Consider the following 23,652-nt stretch of genomic DNA (forward strand, 5'->3'; position numbering starts at 1 on the left):
CACTCACAACGACATGCATCTACCGGAAGTGCGAGTACTTCCATTTGTGTCAATATCTAACGAGATGGTGTACACTCCTGACGTCACAGAGGGACTTCCACAAGGAAACGTCCTTGGCGGGTGGCTGAACAAGTCCATCACATTAGAAGCAGCAGGTTCTCCATTCTATCTAAAAGAAGATTGGACTATTTTACCCGGTGTTGAGGTTTTCGTTGAACCTGGTGTTTGGATTAAGCCAGCAAGGGACAAAGGGATCCTCGTTCTGGGACGGATAGTTGCCAGGGGAGAAAAGAGAGGAAGGGTTGTCTTTGGCTGTCAATACCAAACAGCTAATTGCTCTTATTGGCAAGGATTGGTGTTTGCTTCAGATGACGTCAGTACTAGCCCTTCGGAATTGCTCTTTGTAGACGTTTTTAATGCAGGTTACAAAGGAAACACGTACGGCGCAGCTGTACAGTCTTTCACCCCCAGTATAATCATACAGAACTCACGAGTGGTCCAGTCAAGGTTGAACGGTATTGAACTAATTGGACCAGCAATGAAATCTAGCATCATTAAACGAAACGAGTTCCTTAACAACGTAGGTGTTGGAATAAATGCTGTTGTGGCTTACCCGAGAAGTGTACCACTCAATACTAGGGTCAAACAAGAATCTGTGGGATGGCCAAGTGATGTTTATGGGGTCGATAATATTTGCGAAAAAACTTCCAAAATGCTCATTGTTAAGGACAGAACTTTGGTTTATTATTCTCACGGAAAACAGCATGGAGGAAATTATTTTAATTGCACGCGTGCAATACGTTCTGAACTTGGACAGAATATCACAATCCAAATTTTACAGTTTAATCTGCAACATTTTCAACTGGAAATATTCGCAGGATCGTCTCCTCTTCTCTCAAGCCGACTTCTTTATGCTGACCAGACAAACGATTCACTTCCTTCAGATATTCCAATAAACAGTCCCAGTGTAACTATCCGGTTATATGGCAGTGTCAGGTACTGGGGCACATATGGTTTGCAAAGCATGGTCTTCGGTATCAAGATCTCCAGTGACACATCTACAGGTAAGACTGTACATTAACACACACGTACTAGTAACATGTCATTGTTGTACTGTCATTTATACAAAGACTTTATCGATAGGTAAGAGTTCTTAAGGATAAAGTTTAAAGTTACAGCACGTTAATATACAAGTGCTCGTGTATATTTTACATGTTTCATAATAAATACTATGTGGTTTGTCTTTCAGGGTCTAACGGCAGCTTTGTCATCGTGGAAAACACTTTCCTTAACAATGGTCTGGGTGGAGTGAACATAACTACATTTGGACAGAGTAATTTCGATATAAACATCAACAAAAACATATTTCACAGAAATGGACTTTCGACTTCCAACCAAGCTGAACATTCCAAAGCAGCTATTCGGCTTAATATCGCTGACACCAGTGTTACTTTAGCAAATAATTACATGAAAGGGAACCAGGGTGGCATCCACGCCAGGACTCACAGCATATTCCAAAACAATAAGTTGAACATTTGGAGCAACCAGATTATCTTTACAACTCAGAAAGAGAGCATTAAGGTGGTAGAAATAGAGAACGGTCTTCACACACAGCAGTGCAGTATAGATGGGAATGTGATACAACACGGACAGGGAGATAGGTACAGTGATGTCCTCCACCTGGAGGATGTGTCTGGAACCGTCACAAACAACTACATCTACAACAACACGGGTCTTCATGTGATGTGGTGGACAACACCAGCCAATAGGAACACGAGTGACGTCACCACTGACAACATCATATATTACAACATTGCTAGAGATGCAAACAATATGGCGGCCATAGTTGCTGGTGGCTCATCATCGTTTCTCCATGACAACGTCTTCCAAAACCCTACATTTACATTCGAGATGACAAGTGAAGGTGCCTTTACAACTGTAAATGCCTCTTCAACTGTAAATGCCTCTTCCAACTGGTGGGGTCTGACAGAACATGCCCAGATCAAGCAGAGGTTACGAGATAGGGGTACGGGGTTCCCATACCCCGAGGTATCTATACACCCAATCATTGATTCCATGTCTTCTTATCAAACAGGTGAAAAAGTTTTCAACACTGACACCCGTGTTGCTGAAACAAATCAAATTTGCATTTTTCTTTTCACTTTTCTCCTGTTATGTCATGATATCTATTTGTTATTTTAAATGAAAAAACTGATCCGATACCTTAATAATATTTCATGTGATTTAATCATTATATTTCTTGAATTACCTTTGGCATACCTTTTGCTAGGATATCAATAATGATACATTTTTAATAATAATAACAACAATTAAATTAAAACAAATCAATCAAAAGTTTGAAGTTGAACAGATAAATGGATTGCGATAAAATTTACAAAATAAAATATTTGCATAAAAGATATACATAATCTAAGCTTCCAAAGGCTTAATCATCCAAAAAGCATTAAAACCGGCAGTATCTTACGATTTTTTTATATTGTTATATTTCAGGGCCCAGTGTTTTCCCTGCTTATTACCCCCGTCAGATAACAAAGTGCCCCGTAGGCCAGTTTATTCCCGACTCCAGAGTTTGCCGGCGGTATTACAGCTGCACTGAAGGTGGCGTTATTCCCAAGATTTGCCCAAATCATCTTGTCTGGAATCCAGAAATACAGGAGTGTGGCAGAGACGGCTGTGAGCCACAGGAAGCTTCTGGTAGGTGGTTTGGTACTCGGCTACAGTGAATACAAAAATGCACGTAATGAACTTCGTTTTGAATGTAATTTGATAAACCATATGTCCTTTGCCCAAAGGATATTTATAAGCCAAATATCTATCTGGTAAATCTAAAACAAGCAGAACTGTTTTCATGGTAAATCATTGTGGGCAACTGCTGATGATACAGAATTTATCTGTTCCAGATTCGTGTCCTCTTGGGTGGCTGCAGAATAAGATGGTGTGTTACTTATACGTCGGGGGAGCACAAAACTTCACTCAAGCTCGAGCTTCTTGTGAGGTATTCAATTGACATTTATTTATCAAGTCGTTGGTCTACTAACAATAACGCTTGCAAAGATAAATATTGTATTCAGAGAGGATATAGCAATCTTTGACGCAGTTTGTGAGATAACATTATTAATTGATGACTTACATGCATCTACTTTGTTCAAGAGTCAATACAGTATGTTGGTCAATCTTGCTACGAAGTCTGAGCGAGCATTTGCAATCAGCATACTACGATCACGAGCGGTGGGAGAGCGCAGTTTTGGCATATGGACAGAGACGTGGGATAAGGTATGGTATTCTGTGTTCTTCCATCCGATTTTGAATAGAAAAGGATGACAATGACAAATGAAATACAGACAAAACAAGAGAAGGTTTACAATAGTGTGATATGTGGCATGTTACGCTGTTAGCATACATGTTATAAAACAAATACATACATTCATTTTGTGCCCTTGTGACTGTTTCCAGGAAGACGGAAAATGTCCACTGTTCAATTTGTCAAGCATTGACGGCAATGCACATATCTACAAAGATGATTGTTTCAGTCTTTCTCCGTATATTTGTAAGAGGTCCGCAGGTAATAATTTTACTACATACTATCAAAAATGACATTCTGATAATATATATTACCTAATTTACAAATGTACATAAAGGACTACCCATGCTCAAGCTAACCGCTCGCGTTTGAAGGACGCTTCCCTATTTTATTGTTCCTTAATCTCCACTGTATTTTTCATTGTATTTACATTGTTTCTCCTCATTCCCTATCCCATCGTTATACAGCATCATCCTTCTATATGTACCATAGTTACCGAGTGTCCCAATGACTGCACCTACAATGGACGGTGTGGTAAAGATAAACGATGTCACTGTATCCGCGGCTGGGAAGGAAAGGACTGCTCCGTGTACCACTGTAGAGACAGGAACAAGTGTGGACAGTACGGGACATGTGTGGGACCGAACCAGTGCAGGTGTCAGCCTGGCTGGCAGGTAAACCCTTCATTAGTTACCAGGTAGTCTCGATGATGTTACGTATATTAAATTCAGTAGAAGAAAATCCTGAATAAATGAATCAAGCAATATTATTGTGCACAATATCAGATTCTCGGTCCTGATTTGTCGACAATACCATGATGCAGACAAAATGGGCTAATTGGCTGTGCACTCATTTTAAAATGCCTTCATCAGCTTATGTAATATCTTATCATTGACAACAAAGTTTTTTAATTGCATGACCCTTATTGGTTCATAGGGCCGCGCCTGCTCAGTAAGCTACTGCCCAGTGTACAGCACGTGTAGGTCATGTACTGAACAGCCCGGATGTGGGTGGTGTGACCACAAACAAAGATGTCTGCCAGGCCACGAGTCTCAGCCGTGGAAAGAGCAGTGTGGAACATGGTTCTATCACGACTGTTTCTCTGTAGACACACACATGGGATGTTCTAGTCAAATTGAGGCATGTTGATTAAAGCAAGCTTTTATGAAACGTTTGTTATTTCAATATATATGCTATTACCATAAGCAGAAGTTACAGATGATTTTAATTGTATGAAAATGAATTTGTGGGGTGTAAAAATCCCAGTTAGGTGTAAAATAAAAAACAGCAAATTAAACAAAACTGAGATCTGATACGGTATTAGTTAGATTTTAAATGGATTGTATGACCACTGTATTCCAGCTGTTTCTGTTACCATACTCTGTCAATTCCGAGTGATTCGAAAATATCGTGTTCATTTGAAAAGACTGATAACGGCTTAAATCACCATCATCTCGGTTTTGACTAAATGCTGTATATTTATTGTGTTCAGTATATCGGCTGTGACTACCGCCAGTGTAACTCCACCATACGGTATTCCAATGATGAGCTCTGTCACAGGTGTAGAGACGTGGAGGCCTGCTTCAGTGACGATGTAAATGAGAGTATATGAAATATAAATAAAAATGATAAGAATAGCAAACCATTAACGGACCCGCAATCTGTTTCACATTGTATTCAGCGCCACCATTATGCGTCTGTAAAGTATTTGAGTAAATATGTACATGCCATTAAGTCAATTTTTCTTGTAAGTAAACAATGATGACTGTACGTGATTCTACATCTATGATAAATGAACGCATACCATTCACCGATAAATGTAGAATATTTAAGTCTTCCTGTCTAATTCTTCTGCAAAATACCGGTTAGATCTCATATAGCTGCCGTCAATGGGACATGAGGAAATGCCCAAATGGCCTAGTGCGACCAGTCTATAACCATGGCAACCGAGCCCTAGATACGACATTGCAAGCACACGTGAAGGTCATTAAGCCTGACAATGCAGAGTTTTATGTGTGCCCTATATCAAACACGGCACAGAGAGGTAAGCATACATATATGATATCCGTCATGTTAATGAATTATTTAAATATGATGCAAAGTGGAATACGAAATATTTCATAATATGCCTTTTATGTGTTCTAACAAAAGTTTGCAAGTCTGTAAGTGCATTTTGTTGAACATGGCGTCGTGTTACTGCAATACGTGTGACAACTGTGACAATTATTTCATATCAGGGGAACGATATCGATAACTTCTATAAATAATTAACAAAGTGTTTAATGCATTTTACTATTTCTGTACCAAAGGTTAACCCATAGTTCACCACAACGATACAGTTATTACAGAGAACATGGTAGTCCTATTTTCCTATTAGTCCACGCAATTGAATTAAAATTTAAAACGCATGCTGATTTTTGTTTGCATCTATCTGAATAATATTTGACAGGTCACTCCATTCTTGTGACCAGAGACAAGGTCAAGTATCCCAGGTCCAGAGATTTTGTCATTGTCAGCAAGCAAGCCGGAGGAATCATGCATAAAGTGTACGCAACTCAAGAAAGCGGTGAGTTTATTATACTTCATGTAATACTATTTTTCAACCAAAAAGAAACAATTTATGGAAATACACCTGGCTAGTTGCACGACGTCAAATACTTTTTGACGTAACTTATGGCGTTTCAAGTGACGTTATGTCAGTAGTGCATGTTCTCTAGTTCCGTGATATTTTCAATACATTAATGTAGCATATTTATTAATCCATAACCTGAATATACATGTATTCTTAAATTACTCTTTACAAAAGTTGCATCTTCATGGCGTTTAACCAGTAATCGGCATAAAATATAAACGTGCATTTTAGGACAAAATGTCTGAGTCTCAATTTATATAAAGTATGAATGGTAGATTTTGTTAAAACGAGATTTTTCTGCCCTTTAAACGTGTTTTTAAACAGGCTTATGATATCTCTATGATTCATTATACACCACTACGCGTGCATCGTAGTATTATAGAAAATAACCCCACAAACGAAATTTGTGCAAAATTGTTTGAAAATAATAACTTTTGCTGACTCGTCACATCATTGTTGTTAGGGTGATGAGTCTTATTTTATATTTCATATTTAATTTTTATCCCTAAGGCCATAGCATTTAATGCAGGCAACAATTTGCTACATTGTTATTATTGTTAAAATTATTAGGATAGTGAGTTTATATAATAAAAGCGGCCTTGTTTGGCCAAATCACGAACAACCGATAGTCTTTATTACCTTCTCTTTTGACAGAGACTATGCAAGTTTGTGGTGCACTGGGATGGAGGAGACATAAATGTTTTTATCAGCTATGACAATTGTTTTCTTTAGGAACATACCGATATTTTGCTGCTGTAAGGGCCTCGTTGGAAGATGTCATCCAGTATGCCAACTTTAACCAAACAGTTCCCGCCCGTTCCCTCATGGACGATAGGACGCTAGAGCACGTGCCGGAGGAACGCATTTTTAAAATTGCCTATGCGTGGGAAGGGGCAGCCATTAGAGGTTCCTTAGTTCACGTGATAAAAGGTGAAGTTCTGATTTTAAATCCCCCCCCCCAATATTTATAAACAATAAATATAAATGGTTGAATTACAGAGTGAAAGGTTTACTTCTATAAAGTATTTACCCTACACTACAGGAAGTAGCGTACGTTTTCATTTGATAAATATGTGAACCACAGCTGATAAAAATATCTCATTTCTCATTTCAGATGATGATGTTTTTAAATGTCTTGGACATTGGTACAATGTGACCATAAGACCTGTGGCGTCTCAGTACATTGTGCTACGACAGAGTATGTCAAATCACATTAATGTTGGTGATGTGGTAGTCGGCGGGGAAAGCCAGGGCTTCCTCGAGGACTTAGAGGATGTTGTATCAGAATCTGAGGCTGTGACGTATCACGCCAAAGTGAAGACGTGTAGTCAGGCTATGTCTTTTAGGTGAATGGTATTTATATACGATGTAGACTACGTGCTGTTTTACATCTTAGTTATGTCAGAACGTGACACACATTATATTATGTGTAGTACGCCATATTAAATATCCTTCTATATTCTTGGTCAAGACAACTAATTTTTGCCGTCTCTTTGCAATATTCTGAGACTTTATTATGAATACTGGCATGGCAAAATTCAGTTTTTGCTAAAAATTGGCCGATAGTGGGGCGGAAAACATATCTAAATTTGAAAAGAAGTATTCATTGTAAAATACCAAAGGAAAGTTCACTGTACATTTCAATGTGTTCGTACATGCACATGTTTTGCTATTTAATATTTTATATAGAAAAGCGCATGACATGTGGCGTACTTGATGTGTTTTCTAGTCCCATTACTGGTGGTTCTTCTGTCTTCACATCTAACACTATGTACTGCCACGGCGGAGAACAAAATGACAGAAGCCTGCACATTAGTGAGTCAGTGAATCAAGAGACGGCGCCACCAGTCGTAGGTGACGTCATTCCAGGACGTACATCCGGTGCCTTTCTCGGTCAGGTAAACTGATGACTTGACTGGTATATCATATCACAATTTGACTCGGCAGCATATAGAATATACTAGTAGCATTGCGTAACAAGGCAGGATAAACCGATTTTGATATTTAGCATATTACGTTAAAACTATATAATGCATAATTGTTCCACATTTTCTGTATGACTTTTATAGAATAAAAATATGAAGATGTAGGTGCATGATTAGCATACCATAACCTATCTGGGCTTCATGAGAGAGATATATTTCTATTCAGGTTATTTCAAGGTTTGAGAAAGGGGGGTACATTTTCCTGGAGTGTATTCCCATCCAGGACTTAAACAAAGACACAGTGCTGACGTCTGCTCCCTACACTGCTTTCCACCCCGACAGACGACTGAACAACCAAATATCCACTGATGGCATATTTACATCACTGAAACAGGAGGTGGTATTTGAGGTAATAACATGTACCTGCGGTGCCAACTTAAATGAAATTCCTGCATGTATTGAATACAGTGGCAATTACATATATTGTAGCTTGCCGATAAACTGAATAATGATATGGAAAACATTGGTAAATACGTATGCAGCAATTTTATTATATAATGTGTTGAGGCTGCGTACTTAGTACTTATACACACGAAACATACTCTGGAATACATGAATGCACGCGGTACTCCCCCTCGCCCCTTTGCTTTGCATGTACTCCATCCCCCTTCGCTTTGAACAAGACCCTTTTCCCCTTAAGTATATCGCAGTGTATAAGACGAACATTTACCTTTGTATATAGACAACTTCAGCGTTAAGAAAGCAGCTGTCAGTTGACATGAATATAGTGGTGACAGCAGGACTGCAGCTTCATCTACAGTCCACTGTTCCCAAAGCACAGAAGATAGGGATCCGACTGGATGCAACCATTGACTACAATATGAACAACAGTTATGAGGCATTGGTCAGGTGTGGATGGTCCAGTGATTCACTTTTTTAACGTAGACAACGTAATGTGCATACGATGAAGCTGTAGATTGTTGAGTAGAAGTCTTGGCTTGTTGTTTTTTTTAATTTCATTGTTTGCAACCATTATTGTAATCACTACAAGCAAGGAATACGTACTTGCTACAAGCTTTGGCTGCCCATTAAGGAAATATCACAGTTTGGCCATTTTACAATTCCTACATACGGTGTATGTTTAACTATACTTAGGTAATCTGTATGCTGTTTTAAACTTGTGCGTTTCTTTTATTTACAGCTACATCGAAGTCAACGAAGATCATTATCTTGTATCTAAACGTACATCTCTTGGCGTGCACTGCTTGGCTATCTCACAAGACGTCTGCTTGCCTCTTAATATCGCTCTCCTCAACATGAAGTACAGTTTTACGGCAGCGTCCCAGGTAAGTGGGAAGCAGTAATACCGACCAAAAACGGTTTAACTGTACCGGTGGTCTGTTGAGGTCGCCTGTTTGAGAGGGAGACGGGGGTCCTTCGCTATCGTCCTTCGCCTTCGTCCTTCGCCTTATGTTCGCAGTTTATAACACATATAAATCGGACCCATTATAATACCCGACCACCCACATTGAAGCCATAGTGTTCTGTTGTTCCTGCAATCCCCAGCTGCCTATGTGGATGTGTGTGTGTTCTTTAATCCTGGAACTCGCCCAAATTTCAGGGTACCGGCATATTGCGACATCATTCCCGAGGACAAGTGCAGCAAACTCTCGGTGCAACTTGGAGATATGGAGCCGGCGGGGAGCATTTTCCCAGAGCTGCTGTAAGTTTCAGTTCGCTGGGTATTGATATTATTATTATTTTAATTGCAACTTATTTGAAACTTTCGGTTTACTACATTTCAACCAGAATCTGTTCTTAGCGAAAAAAGAAAGAATCCCCCCCCCCCCGCATCATTACTTGCTGCCAGTCTATCCAAAGGCACCCACTTTTAATGTAAGGTGTCAATGTATGGTTCTATTATTTATGTTCGTAGTGAACGGTCTACTCACATTATTTGTCTATTCAGTTTAACCATTGTACCATTGCTATTTTCATTGTTCTAGGAAGTGCAATATTTAAACGGTGTTTCTGTGATCTATTTATAAAATCATTTATAGTAGATATTCATACAGGTTATCAAATAATTAACATGTAAGGAGTACATATTTAAAAGACAATAAATTCCAATTTAATTCTGAATATAGTTGTGATTATGGCTTTCAGATATTAAATTGTCTTCTGGAAATTACTGTTTCTGTTGAATACAGACAACCTGATGAGTTGATTATTTAGTGGGAGCAGAGCAATTGCAGCTACAATTGAATTGAAGCATCTGTTTTTCCAGGTGACTGACGTGACACATGACGTAGATCACACAGATGACATGGGCAATGTTCATCTAAACGTTGCCATAGAACCTGCGTTGCACGTGCAGTTCCCCAGTGCCTCGGATACCATACTTTACGGTCTCGTCAACCCTTCGCTCGTTCTCCGTTTTCTAGAGAATTTGATAGGTAAGTCCTACTCCAGAGTCCTAGTGTTCCAATACGGCTGTCACATGTCTCTGCATATCACTTTATGTCCCCTGGTAATATTGATGTCTGTAAGGCGGGTGCTTCGACGTACACATGGTGGGACTGCATAATGAAGCCATCAGCAAACAGGGCATAGAACACCAACAGAACCTACGTGTATGTACACATGTAGCACGGCCGAACACCTATGCCTTGGCACATTTGTTTACGTTGTTTTATAAATTTGTTGCTGGAACTGGTGTGTAGTATTGTAAAAATTTCGTTAGCATTATCCTTTCAGAAACGACTATACGCATGTTAAGGACTCTTAAGCGATGGCTGCTTGATTAGTCTATTGCAGAATAGTAGTCTAGAAGACAAATGTAGGTGGTGTGCATGTACGTACATGAGTGTGTGAATACAATACACGGAGCTTATTTGGGTTTGGAGTGCAGGAAACATGTCATTGTCGTTTCAGACCCCGGTGTTGTCAGCCATTCTGAGACTGTCACATACACGACTACAGCCCCTATCACGGACAGTTTGGACATTATCACGTGTTCTAAGATCTGTTCCGGGCGTGAGGGCGTGCACCTTGTGGTCCACAAAGCGGGGCCGGGGTACAGAAAAGACGCTGGGTTTCTTCGTTTAGAAGAGGCATATTCGATTTTCACAAGCCTTGAAGAATATGTGCTTGTTCCTGATTCTGTAAAAGTTTCTGCGTAAGTGTGTGAACCGTTGTGTTTGACATCTTCGTATCCGATGTGTGTATCACGTATTTCAGATCTAGCGCCAACAGTTAGGTGTTTCAATACCAAGGTGCATTACCATACACTTATAGAAAAATTAACTAAGAACGTCAGCTTAACAATTCATAAGAACTTAAAGTGTGTCTTTATTTTTCAAAATTTAGGTACATTAATTAAGGGCATTGAATGGTGATCATTGAGAAATACATTTTAATCGACATTACAGGCACTGTAGTCCAGCTACCGTAGCTAGCACGTGCCCTGTTGGACCCAGTACCTGCCTATGTCCTGATGGAAGCAGTAGTATTGAGGTGATTTGTGTCATTTGTGTTTTATTGTCCTAACAATCCTGGTACTAATAAGTTTATGTGTTGCAGGACATTTTCTATTGCTTCATACGTTTGTAAGTCCCATTAGTCTTTCAACATCAAAACATGAGTGATCAAACTTCATGGCTGAAAGCAACCAAATAAAACATTTACAGATGTAAGTTGATGGCAAATTTTTGTAATATAAATATGAAAGTCACAAGTGTTTATTTCCATATTAAGATATGGAACCATTTGTTAATATTTGGTTATGATTGACAGCATAACCACAGTTGCCAGTGTGACAAGTGCCCGGATGGTAAAACTAAAAAGATGATCACTGATGACCCTTCTCAGCCTTCGTGTCCATGTCACTGTGCGGACGGTTGGCCACGGGAGATGAACGCAGACGGCACGTGTGAGGTGCGGAACATGTAAACATTCACAAAATAAAATATGGTGTATTTGTGTAAATTTTCATGAAGGTTTTAAGTAAAGAATTTTTAAGATTATGGTTGAATCGAATGATTTCTATACGCAGTACAATCCAGACATCATTGTTATCACTTTGATTATGTTTTAAAATAATGCAACCAAGGCAAAACGTTGATATTTTAGTGAATTTTTGTGTACAACTTTAACTGACTTAATGCTTTTGACATCCGTATATCAATCGATCTTGAGACCATATTTTTCTGTTATTATATTTCTGTCCATTATACCAATGTGTATATTTCTAGTGTGGCTGTGAGTGTCCAAATGGCGGTTATGGTATCGTTAAACCTGATGGTGGCTGTCATTGTTCATGTGAATGTAAAAACTGCCAGAACTCGTTTATAACTAGTGACGGAACGTGTTACTGTCCGAATGATATGTGAGTATACTGCACCCCACGTAGAAGCACAGACAGGTATATACTTATATTGGTAAACGTGGACACCTGTTATATTCTGTAATTTATCCAATATGCTTGTAATGAGGGAACTATTTACAGTTACGTGCTATAAGTTTCTGAAATATTGAAGTCATCTGATTTGAATGACTTTTTTCGCTTCTACAGCTGCCCGGTGTGTGACTCTGCCTACGAGCCCGTGTGGGAAGACTGTCGCTGTGTTTGTCGTGAGAAGACCCAGTGTGGACTGTACCCTGCCTGTGTACGAGGTCGACGTGGAGAGCAATGTGGCCAGCCGGACTGTGAGCCATGCAGTTTACAGACGGACAACGGGTTGCAAGGTGAATCGCACCAAATTTAAGTGTAAATGCACCATAGGCTGGCTTGAATTTACGCAGCAAAACAGACATTTATTTTCAATTTGTTATTTTTTACAAATGTTTTTCCTTTAAATTACTTATCATTATATATCAACTTCATTATTTGGTTGTGTCTTATGTGTGCTAAATGTTCTATAAACTAGCCGCTGAATTCATACAAACAGTCGTTGATAGGACCTTTACATTACTAACACCCCTATTGTGTTTCAGAATGTTTCGGCAATGGTGTTTGCACCCCTCAGTCGTACTTCTGTAGCTCCAGGTGTGTGTGTTCCCGATTCTGGGCCGGCGTCTGTTGTAATGTCAGAGTACCCAGAAACGTTGGAGGTGATCCTCACTTACAGACAGCAGATGGTGGGTGAACATCGTCAACATTTCTCATCGAATTTAACTCACTTTATCTGTTTTTCAAAATGTTTTTCAAAATGTTTGGAAAGGCGTAATGTACTTCAGCTCTTCGAATCACATGTGTAACATACGTGTATATTTAAGAGTATTAATATCATTTTTCTTTGCAATTCTTCGGCGATTTAGTATGCATCGGTGTTTATTTCCTGGCCTAATCATACCGTCTCGAAAAACAAAGGAAAGCAATCACCGTGAAATGAAATAACCGTTGTGCACCATGTTTGCTAGAGTAATGGTATAACTTACTGCAATAATTCGTTGTTTCCTAAGGTATACCCTACGACTACCATGGTATCGGAGAGTTCTGGGACTGTATGAGTACAGCTAACGACTTTGGCGTACAAGTCAGGTTCTTCGGCTATAAACAAGCGTCACTGGTCGGTGCCGCCGCGGTCAAGGTCGGCCACAGTGTGGCCACCATTACTACACCGGCCAATGCTACTGAGACCACCCTTCCAACTTTAAGGTGAATTGGGAGTGTAGAAAGTCTACTAGTAATATTGCCTTAAATAATATGACATAAAAATGGGGAAATATTCTATCAAACTTTGGATCTAAGAAACAGCATGATGGTTGCACTTGTTTTATCAATCACATGGTCAATGAAACGAATGGATGTATTATTTTTTAAAAGATATTAATGAGATATCATTGCAGACGTCTTACTGCATGTCCCATGTAACTCTCGGTAATATAGGAAGAACCTGTATATCTGGCATATAAACACAAATACGTTTAGATTGCAATTCTTTTTTACTCAGAATTGACGGGCTAGTCCAGAGCGTAACCAAAAACAACACCAGATTGACGCTTAACAACGACACCGTCATTGTAGACATTGCTAAAGTCAGGAACAACGCCACTGGTGCCGTGATGATGATTGCAATCCAGTATGACACCGGTATGTATACTGTTATATTTATGTTATTTCACCCTAAGGCGTGTAATTTGAAGAAAATATCCTCATGCACGATAGCCACTGGATGTGATATAGACTATGAGTTGATAACTGGTATGTGTTCCGCTATATATGGAGCGGCAGAGCAAAGTCCCATTAATTTTTTTTCCATTATCTGAATAGTTACCCCGTTCCTTTCCTCACGCCTGTGGTTATTTGCACGGATTATGTCAACGCTTTATTTCCCCTTAGGTGTATCTGTCACAGTAGACGTCCGGTTCAGTCCGGTGATGGGGCGTCTCTTCCTTAACGTACGTTCTGGTCTAACTGCCAGTTTTAAGGGGCAGACGTCTGGACTGTGCGGGCTGATGGACGATAACCAGGACAACGATTTCACCATGGCCAATGGCACCGTGGTCACCAAGGACAAGGCAGTGGAATTTGTCGAGTCATGTGAGTCATAAGGCAAAAATAATTCAGCAACTATTAGAGAGAATGATCAATGTACTGATGAGCTTGATTACATATTTATTCTTGAAATTCAGAGTATGGAGATGAAACACCATATGGTTTGTAGACTGTATATAGGCTTGTAATTAATATGTAATATTCTTTAGAGTGTTTAGAAAGAATATTCAACCATTTGCTCCTTTGAAAACATTTTAAACATTTGTCGTTATCACCACAGGGAGAATTAGTACTTCATTTTCTGGTTCTGGATTATACGGAAGTTGGTCCTGGGACAGTTCAAACTTCCACGCTGATGACGTCATGGACCCGTCCTACACTGACCCCAGCCTATACAATCCGGTCTACGGTCCCGTGAACGTGTCACAGGCTGAGATGAAGGTCAGTGACCTCTTACTTGTATGTAACGCTTAGTCATTGCGGTCAATATGACTGTGTCCACCACAAATACGCAATGTCACCATGGTAGATCATTACAGAATTATGCTGTTAACGTATGGTAAACAATCTGATTAGATACTTAATATGAAACCGCTCTGTTTCAAGAAGACTTATTATCTGATTTATTTTCTGATAAAGTAGTGTTGTCTCGGACACATATTGTTGTAATTGCTTCACTTGTGCTTTACATTACCGCATAGTTTTAGAAAGCTCTTGAAGTTATTTCCAAATACCCCAGTACATTCAAGGAAAACAGATACATGTGGTAATTCCAAATGATTGGATTATCAAAATTAGTAGCATAGTCGGTGAGGTGTAAAGATGGGATGAGCCCGAGTGGGTGACATTAACATTTGCAACCTCTATAATGCCACACCGTCATTACCCCAATATCCAGGCTGCAGAGACGGTATGTCAGGGGAAAGGACTGGAGAGCGTGTTACTGCAGGAGTGTGTCTATGACATCGTGGTCACGAAAGATATCACTTTCTCCAACCAAGAAACATACGAATTAAGTGAGTATTAATATACATATAGAATTTCTAACACCACTCCTTGCCTTATCTGCCTGGCTTAAATAAAAATTAATAAATATTCCGTATTAAAACGCTAACATACTTTGTACATGTGCAGTTTCACAGTCTGGTAGCACGTAGAGAGTTGGAAAAATGAATATATATATATATATATATATATATATATATATATATATATATACACAGTGGCACAACCAGATATAATAACTGATTGATAAAACTGAGAATATTAATGGATATTATAAAATCATAAATAAAAGTGTATGTGCGCATGCGTTAGCATTCTTTATCTTATTTTCAAATCTCCGTTTTATTTTGTGTTATTTTAACTGCTTAATTAATCTGCTTTGCTAGAAGTATTAACAATAATATATGCATACCTGCATGCTTATACAACCACATCTGTGTCTGTAGCCTCATAATATAACGTTATTGCCAGGTTGTCCTGGTCAGTGTAATGGTAAAGGGAGGTGTGTGAACAGCACTTGTCAATGTAACGACGGCTGGACTGGAACCGACTGCTCTATAGGTAGGTACATGTAACATGTCACTTTGGACAACGCACTACAAGGAGATATACAAAGGTGGAGTTGACATATATCTTAGCAAAAAGATATTCAATGTCTATTTAGATCTTTTTTCCACTTTTTCTTTTCCACTTTGTTTCTAAACATGTACCTTATGAAACTGCGACATCCACTGCTCTGTGCAATAATAATAATAATAATAATAATAATAATAATAATTTATATAAATATAGATATGGTTTGAATTATAATACAAATGGCAATACTAACGCCAATATCACTCCGGTTCATACAGGTTCCTGTGGTGCCTGCGTCAATGGTGTGTGTGACAGCGGTTTCTGTGTGTGTACTGTGGGCTGGGAAGGGACAGCCTGTGACCAGAAAGGTAACTATAGGTAACTTACAAATCACCCGTTTACTGTATGCACTGGTTTGCTCTTCTGGAGCACTCTATTGTGTATGATAGTTACAGTTGTGTACTGTATAGTATTTATCCTCCTTTCGCTCGCTACGCCTCACCACCAAACATTCCTCTGACGGTTGTGGCCTAACCAGCATCAGTCTTGTTAATAAACAAATGTATCGCAGTCACGATTTCAAGTCTTCTTTGGTCAGGAAGAGACTTGTAAAACGCATCAAGAAACAAGAAGTTATGTCTAGTTGAATTAATTTAATCATTATGATGTATTTTATTTCAATAATATTGTGTTTGATAGAAAGCTTCAAAGCATCGCATCAGTAACGCTATAATATGAGTAAGTGTATAGAAGAGGAATAGGTGTGATGCATATCATAATGTGCCATACCTCACAATACATAAGTTTTCTTAAAATGTACTATTAACATCAACGCCATACTCTATTCCAGCAACGTGTCTGTATGTTAATAACTGCACTGACGAGGATCACGGTGTGTGTTACAAGACCAACAGGTGTCGCTGTCTACCAGGATTTGTGGGTATGTATTGAGTACCACGGCGTGTGTTACAGGACCAACAGGTGTTGGTGTCTACCAGGATTTGTGGGTATGCGTTACAATAAGGATTAACTTTCGTGTTGTTGTGAACCGTCTAAAATGACATTAACTTTAATTTATAACTGTACTGAATTTCAGTGTATCAATTTCCATTAACGAATTAACTAATCTATGGGCTCCGACATGACTCCAGATTCGACTCAGTCTTTCATTTTACGTGCACAGAGAAGCATAACAGAACAACCTCACATCTTCAGTCTCAGATCAAAAAAGTGTCTTTATTATGTACAGGCTTCAAGTTATATACAGATTATCTACAGGGAATCTATGTGTACATGTGGCTGCTACTTATTTACATACTAATCGTTGTGCAATATTAACAGGTGATATGCATCTGTCTCAAGCACAGGCCTACCTATGGGCCTCTACAGAAAATAACATTTATGTATACAGGACAGACGCAAATTAGATAATAACATGTTGATTAACTATGACTACACAATGTGGAATTGTGTGGAAAACTGCATAAATTTCACAGTGTGTTTTCAAGGCAAAGGGCAAAATCTTCCAGAAGCCGAGCGTGCACTGAAGTTAATCACCCGAGTTGGATGGCAGTTGGATCGATCTAAGTAAAAAATTGTTTATTTGGAATGCACCTTACCTGTATATAAATTCATGTACCAAGTTTCTGTGGCAAAAAAGCACGAACACTTATTTATGCACGTCTTCAATTCTGTATATTCAGGTAGTGACTGTAGCATCGTTGCAACTTGTTTCAACGTGTCTGACTGCTCCGGTCACGGGGTCTGCGTGGACTTTGACGTATGCAAATGTGACAGCGGATGGGCGGGGCCAAATTGCACAGAGTTTTCTTGTGAACGTCTGGCGGCGTGCTCAGGTGTGTTGTTCATAGGAGAGATTTTTACGATTGTTTTTACGTGAAAAAGGGGATGAATTTGAGAAAGTACACAAAAATAGAAATACAAAACGTTTTTACGTGAAAAAGGGGATGAATTTGAGAAAGTACACAAAAATAGAAATACAAAACGTTTTTGTATAATTCGACATGTAACAATATGCGATAGAATAAAGCAGTACTATACGATATGCCAGTATACACTGTGTATATAACTGTTATGCGGTCAGTAGTTCAATTATAAGAATGTTGAAGCATGTACCTTTCCAGGCCACGGTCAGTGTAAAGGATACGACGTATGCAGTTGTGACAATGGTTGGCAAGGTGACAGCTGCGCTCTGCCAGACTGTTCTTCAAATAATGACTGCTCCCTACACGGGGTGTGTACGTCACCTCACACCTGCACGTGTTATGACGGTTACCATGGTGAAAACTGTACCGCAGTGAAAAATTGCACATCGTTAAATGGCTGTAATGACCACGGTATATGCGCTGCCTTAGAAGGGAATGATACGGCTGTTATGTGCAGGTATGGTACTTTTCGTTACCTTCATTTAGAGGTGGCAGGCGTTTGGTTATATATATATATCATAATAACAGAAATCCCACAGCCATTGTCTATTAAATCGACACGTAACAACTGTTTTTAAAATATATGTAAGATCAAAGTATGGGCTGGGTCTCTTTGTGACACTTAGAATAAGATGATATTAAAATTGTTATTATAATTTTTACAACTGGCCGTATGACAAATTTAGAGAATTTCAGAGGGGGGGGGGGAAACAGTAAATGTATTTATGATTTTATTTTCTCCCTTCTAAAATGATATTTGTAACAGGTGTTTTGAGGGCTACCGTGGCGACACGTGTGACACCGTCTCATGTTCTGCCGTAAACAACTGTTCAGGACACGGTGCGTGTTTGGAGCCCAACCTCTGTAACTGTGACCCAGGCTTCGGGGGAAATGACTGCTCTAATTTCTCATGTGAAGCTCTTGGATACTGCTCTGGTAAACACTCTTTGCCTGAATAAATGTCATAAAACATTATTGTATATTTATTCTATCTGTGCGACTTACCTGCTTATTTTCAAAGAGAAAGCGTTAAAACATCCACTTGACCAGCAGATAACTGCCAGTAATGCGTTCATTGGGTGTTTGCACACGATTGCATTGCCTTAGTGCGGAATAAACTAGTTTAAAACAAAGTCGTAAGTCTTATGTGTTACATCCGCAACGATTGCATTTGTTCCTCTCCCTATTACGCTATGTGACATACTTGTGTTTATCTTTCCTCTATGCAGGCAATGGACAGTGTGTATCTTTGGACACGTGCTTGTGTTCTCCCGGCTGGCTGGGTGAACGCTGTGACGAGCCCGTCTGCAGTGATGTGGCCAACTGCTCTGGTAATGGAAGTTGCGTCTCACCTAACCAGTGTGAGTGTCTAGATGAATACGACGGCGTCGACTGTTCTATTAGAATTGGTTCTAACTATCACAGCCCAGTGTTTGCATACAACTGGTACAATGGCACTGTGCCGGAAAATGCCCCACCAGGGACTATTATCGTGTTTCAAGAGAACATTACCATGATTAACGCGACAGACTTTGATACAGGGCGAAATGGCCAACTAGAGTATACTTTCTCTGGAAGCAACGGAGCGGAGCGGTTCTTCAACATGGACAGTGAGGGACAGTTATCAGTGGTAGCCAAACTGGACTACGACACTCTTCCGCAGGAGTTCATTATGACAGTAGTGGCATCTGACAAGGGCGTACCGCCCAAGAGTGCTGCTACCAAGGTCGCCATCATTGTCCAAGACGTCAACGATAACGCGCCAGTTTTTCAGTTGTTTGGTTTCCCAGATATTCCAGTGAATGCCAGCGGCGAGCTAGGACGCACGGTAGGACGGTTCCTGGCCACAGACAAAGACAGTGGGTCGTACGGAACGGTTCGACACTTTATAACCAACGAAAGCAACCCTGATGCTGTATTTGCTGTCAATGAAGCCACCGGAGAGCTGATTGTCGTCCGGTACCCAGTCCAGTATCGATATGACCTTACCATTTTGGCGGAGGATGGAGGAGAACCACCAAAGTCCGCCAAATTGCCTGTTGTTATTTCTGTCTACGGACACCTAGTTGAGGGGCAAAATGATACAGTCGTTGTGACCCCTACGACTAGCACCGTAGCATCCGTTTCCACGACCCTTGGGAGTTCTTCAACCACGGGCACCGCTGGTAAAGTGACAAATAGTGGGACAGTACCAACGCCGAAGACGACGACAACACAAGGTATGTTACAGTAGCTCAAAACAATGACCAAGTTAACACGTATGAACTGAATCCCGCTTTTATCTAAACGAACACAAACACCTGATAAGAAGTTAGTAATTTCCACACCCGGTGATGTATAGGCTAATAGGGTAATTTTATAATAATACGTTTTTCAAATACGTTTTGCACGTATTACTAATTCCTTAGTTATGCGTGCAATACCTGTATGTTTTCTGAACATATTCATGTATATTTACAAATAACCTATTTGGGGACACGCCAAGCTAAGAAAAAAGTAAAATAACCCCCAAAAAATGAAAAAAAAATAAAGAAGGTGAACCGAGGATGATGTACAGAAAAAGTAAACCGCAAGTAAATGAAACAAATTATATTCCCTTTATTTCAGCCACTGTGGTAAAGTCCCCACAAGAACCATGGTACCAGACGGTGGGCTTCAAGGCCGGCGCAGGCGCAGTGGGTGGAGTGGTGGCACTGTGCCTTATTGCTGTTATTGCCTATCGCTGTGTCTGGGGACAGAAATATAATAAAGTCAGCTCAATGCCAGAGCACCCCCGTAGGTCGTCCCCCATGACGTACACACACCAGATGACATTTATCAAGGCAAACAATTACGTCACTGAAGGAGACATCGGCGACATTGAGGACATTAATGCCTCGGCGGATAATGAGAACGAGACTTCATTTCCACCTGGGAGACATGCATTTAGCAATCAGGCATTCACTTAGACATTGTTTTATTTTCTTAGATATTATAAACAATGCTTTTAGATGCATGAACTAAAGCCGTAAGTGCTGATGACGATACATGGGATATCTGATCTGTACCGGCTTTGATTTTGACATATGAATGTTAGATGCACAGATCCAAGAAAACTAGAAAAAATTATTTGGAAATGAAATGAATGTTTTTATTATTACGGTGCTTCAAGATAATAAAATTGTGACAAAAAAAGAACAACAACTGATTAAAATGACCAGAAAGGTTTCAAATATCAACTTTACTTTACAAAGAATGCGACGAAGAAGACCATTGATATTTTGAATATGTTCTACACATGCCATTTTAATCCTGAGAAATTAATGGTAGTCAAAATTAGGAATTATTCTGATTATTAATTCGTCATAATATATATATTAAGGAAGAAACGCTGCTAGTTTATTGGCGGCTTGCTGCAATGTGATATGGTTCGATCACGGAACAACAAGAATTGTTCATGCGTTATTATCAGTTATATACGGGACCAACTGACATTTATCATTTAAATTTATTAATAGTGAAATTTTTTCCAAGTAGTTTTTTTTTTCAAAAAGCGTAAAACCCCACTGGTACTGTTTTTGTATCATATTACCTGCTGCTTGTTCAGCGAGTTCGCACAATGAAAGTCATTGGTTGTTGATTGAAAAATCAAATAAATAATTCACTTCGTGCAAGCAAAATATGTCCTTCGCTTGCGTTATAATGCTTAACCTCGAATAACATTTGAAAACCCCCTTAGTGATAATTCCCTACACTCAAACATGGCAAACTTATTGCATGGCAGTGGTAGATTGTCATAGATCCCTCTGAAAATAAAGTTCTAAATAACCAAATACAATACAATGCTAATCATTCTGTAGTATTTTAGTGAGAATTGCCTTAATTTATTATAAACAGCAGACGGCACAACCCTGTTACTTAAAATTAAGTCCCCTTAAAGTCTAGGTCCCAACTACGTTTTGGACGCACGGTTTTTAGGTTCCTTGCGTCCGTCTAGGACGTAGCTAGATCGCAGGGAAGAAATCAAGTAAAGCCTAGGCCCCAACCGAACGTACGGGCTGCTACGTGTGGTCAACGGCCAAAAATTGGGGAAAACGTGGGAGTTCGTGCGTGAGGAGCACGTCCATCGTGCGACTTTTGGAGGACGCAAACTTTTCTACATGATCAACAGCCGCTACGTGCGATCTAGGTACGTCCTAGCCGGGCGCAAGGATCCAAAAAACCGTGCGTCCAAAACGCAGTAGGGACCTAGGCTTTACAGTGGACGGCGTCATTTCTACGTCCCTTCTACAATTAATAATGTGGTCAAGAAGCTCAATTGTCGCCAAAGCAATTAAATCGTGTCCCAGTGTAAATGCTTCTTCGTCCCTGTGTGCCTTCTTTGAACGACCGAATGTAGGTTTTACTGGTAAAACAGCGAGCGACCTGTGCGTCCACTGGGCTACCCGCCTGCCTACCCTGTGCGTCCCCTGCACAACCTACAGGGTTCAAGGGTTCATTACGAACCCTTCATAACGCACTCTGTACCTTTATCGGTGTGTGGTGGCTATCATTCTAAGAACTTTCTGCCTCCTGCTAGACCGATAGACGATGCTTGAACGTTCTGTGTGCGATGTAAGCGATCACAGTGTGTGCTTTGAGCGTCCAACGGCAACCTGGCAAGTTTCATGGTCGCTGTCCAGTGTAAAGAGGGTTTTACTCCCAAGATCAATTAACAATATTGCAGATGTACATGTATAACTGACGATTTACGAAATCCCCAGACTTCGCTTCCATAGTTCAGGTTCGGTAAAACATATGCATCAAAGAGAAAAAGTTCAGTTTCTACATTTGAGAGTACGTCTCTACTGATATTTTTACTAACAAAATGGCCTTACTTCCCTGATCAGCTATGGCTTTCTGTGTGGTGAGGAACTTTCCATTGTGATTTAATAATAACCCTAGGTACGGAAAACTATTGGTTATCTTGATATTTACTGTGCAGAGAACAACTCAAGACAACGCTACTAATTCACTGATATCTTTTATTTGAATCCGACTCAGTCGCCCACTCAGCCGAATATAGCTTTTTTGTGGCCGCGTTTGCCTCGAGTGCAATGAACTCTTCTTAATGTAATTAATATCTTATATAATGAGTTACACTCGATTGATCTAAAGTGCCAGGCACATATCTATTTATTGTATTATTATTATTATATCTGAAATAATATGGAAAAAATATAATAGATTTCAAGTAAAAATGCTGTCTAAGAACAGTGGCGGATTTAGGGGGGGGGGGTCAGATGGGTCCTGACCCCCCCCCCCCCCACAATTTCTCGAGATGGATAAGGTCCAAGCATGAGTAATTCGGAAAATTTTTTAAATATTTTAAATTTAAAACAAGTCTCACTGAAATTATTAAATTAGGAAATATTGAATAGCGTTTTGTAATATGAGAATGCAAAATTCTTTAAGAAAATAGAATATAAATATTTGTAGATTATGTGAAAAAGAGAGTCGATGAATAAACATTAGAAAGCTCCAGACTGTTGTCGTCATTTCTCACTATAACATGACTATTTATCTAGAGACATCTGCGAGTATCTGTGAAAAAACAATCTGTCGACTGGTAGAGGGTACCATGACAGCAGCTACAGTACATAAGAACTTCTCAGAATTCTCTGTTCTCAACAATTTCTTTCATAAAAATTTACAGATTTTGTAAAAAGAGGAAGAACGATTATATTTCCTAGGGGATAATGTTTGCAAATAACAGGAACAAACTGTTA

The 23,652-nt window shown here is 39.6% G+C and overlaps 1 protein-coding gene across 1 annotated transcript; it reads left to right on the top strand.

The window, feature by feature from the left end:
* The first annotated feature begins 8,625 nt into the window (after positions 1 to 8,625).
* On the top strand, positions 8,626 to 23,140 carry LOC106158314 (uncharacterized). The gene is made up of 23 exons (XM_086994320.1): positions 8,626 to 8,788; positions 9,081 to 9,225; positions 9,501 to 9,602; positions 10,167 to 10,335; positions 10,814 to 11,057; positions 11,311 to 11,395; positions 11,675 to 11,815; positions 12,133 to 12,266; positions 12,453 to 12,625; positions 12,875 to 13,018; positions 13,343 to 13,538; positions 13,834 to 13,973; positions 14,223 to 14,423; positions 14,659 to 14,819; positions 15,277 to 15,394; positions 15,855 to 15,944; positions 16,238 to 16,327; positions 16,810 to 16,899; positions 17,663 to 17,815; positions 18,104 to 18,362; positions 18,672 to 18,841; positions 19,135 to 20,124; positions 20,513 to 23,140. The coding sequence occupies exons 1-23, from the start codon at positions 8,658 to 8,660 to the stop codon at positions 20,851 to 20,853; spliced, it is 4,467 nt and encodes a 1,488-aa protein (XP_086850446.1). The 5' UTR covers positions 8,626 to 8,657; the 3' UTR covers positions 20,854 to 23,140.
* Positions 23,141 to 23,652: the final 512 nt, after the last annotated feature.

Source organism: Lingula anatina, chromosome 8, assembly GCF_051362555.1.
Source record: "Lingula anatina isolate TDL-2025a chromosome 8, LinAna3.0, whole genome shotgun sequence".
NCBI lineage: Eukaryota > Metazoa > Brachiopoda > Lingulata > Lingulida > Lingulidae > Lingula > Lingula anatina.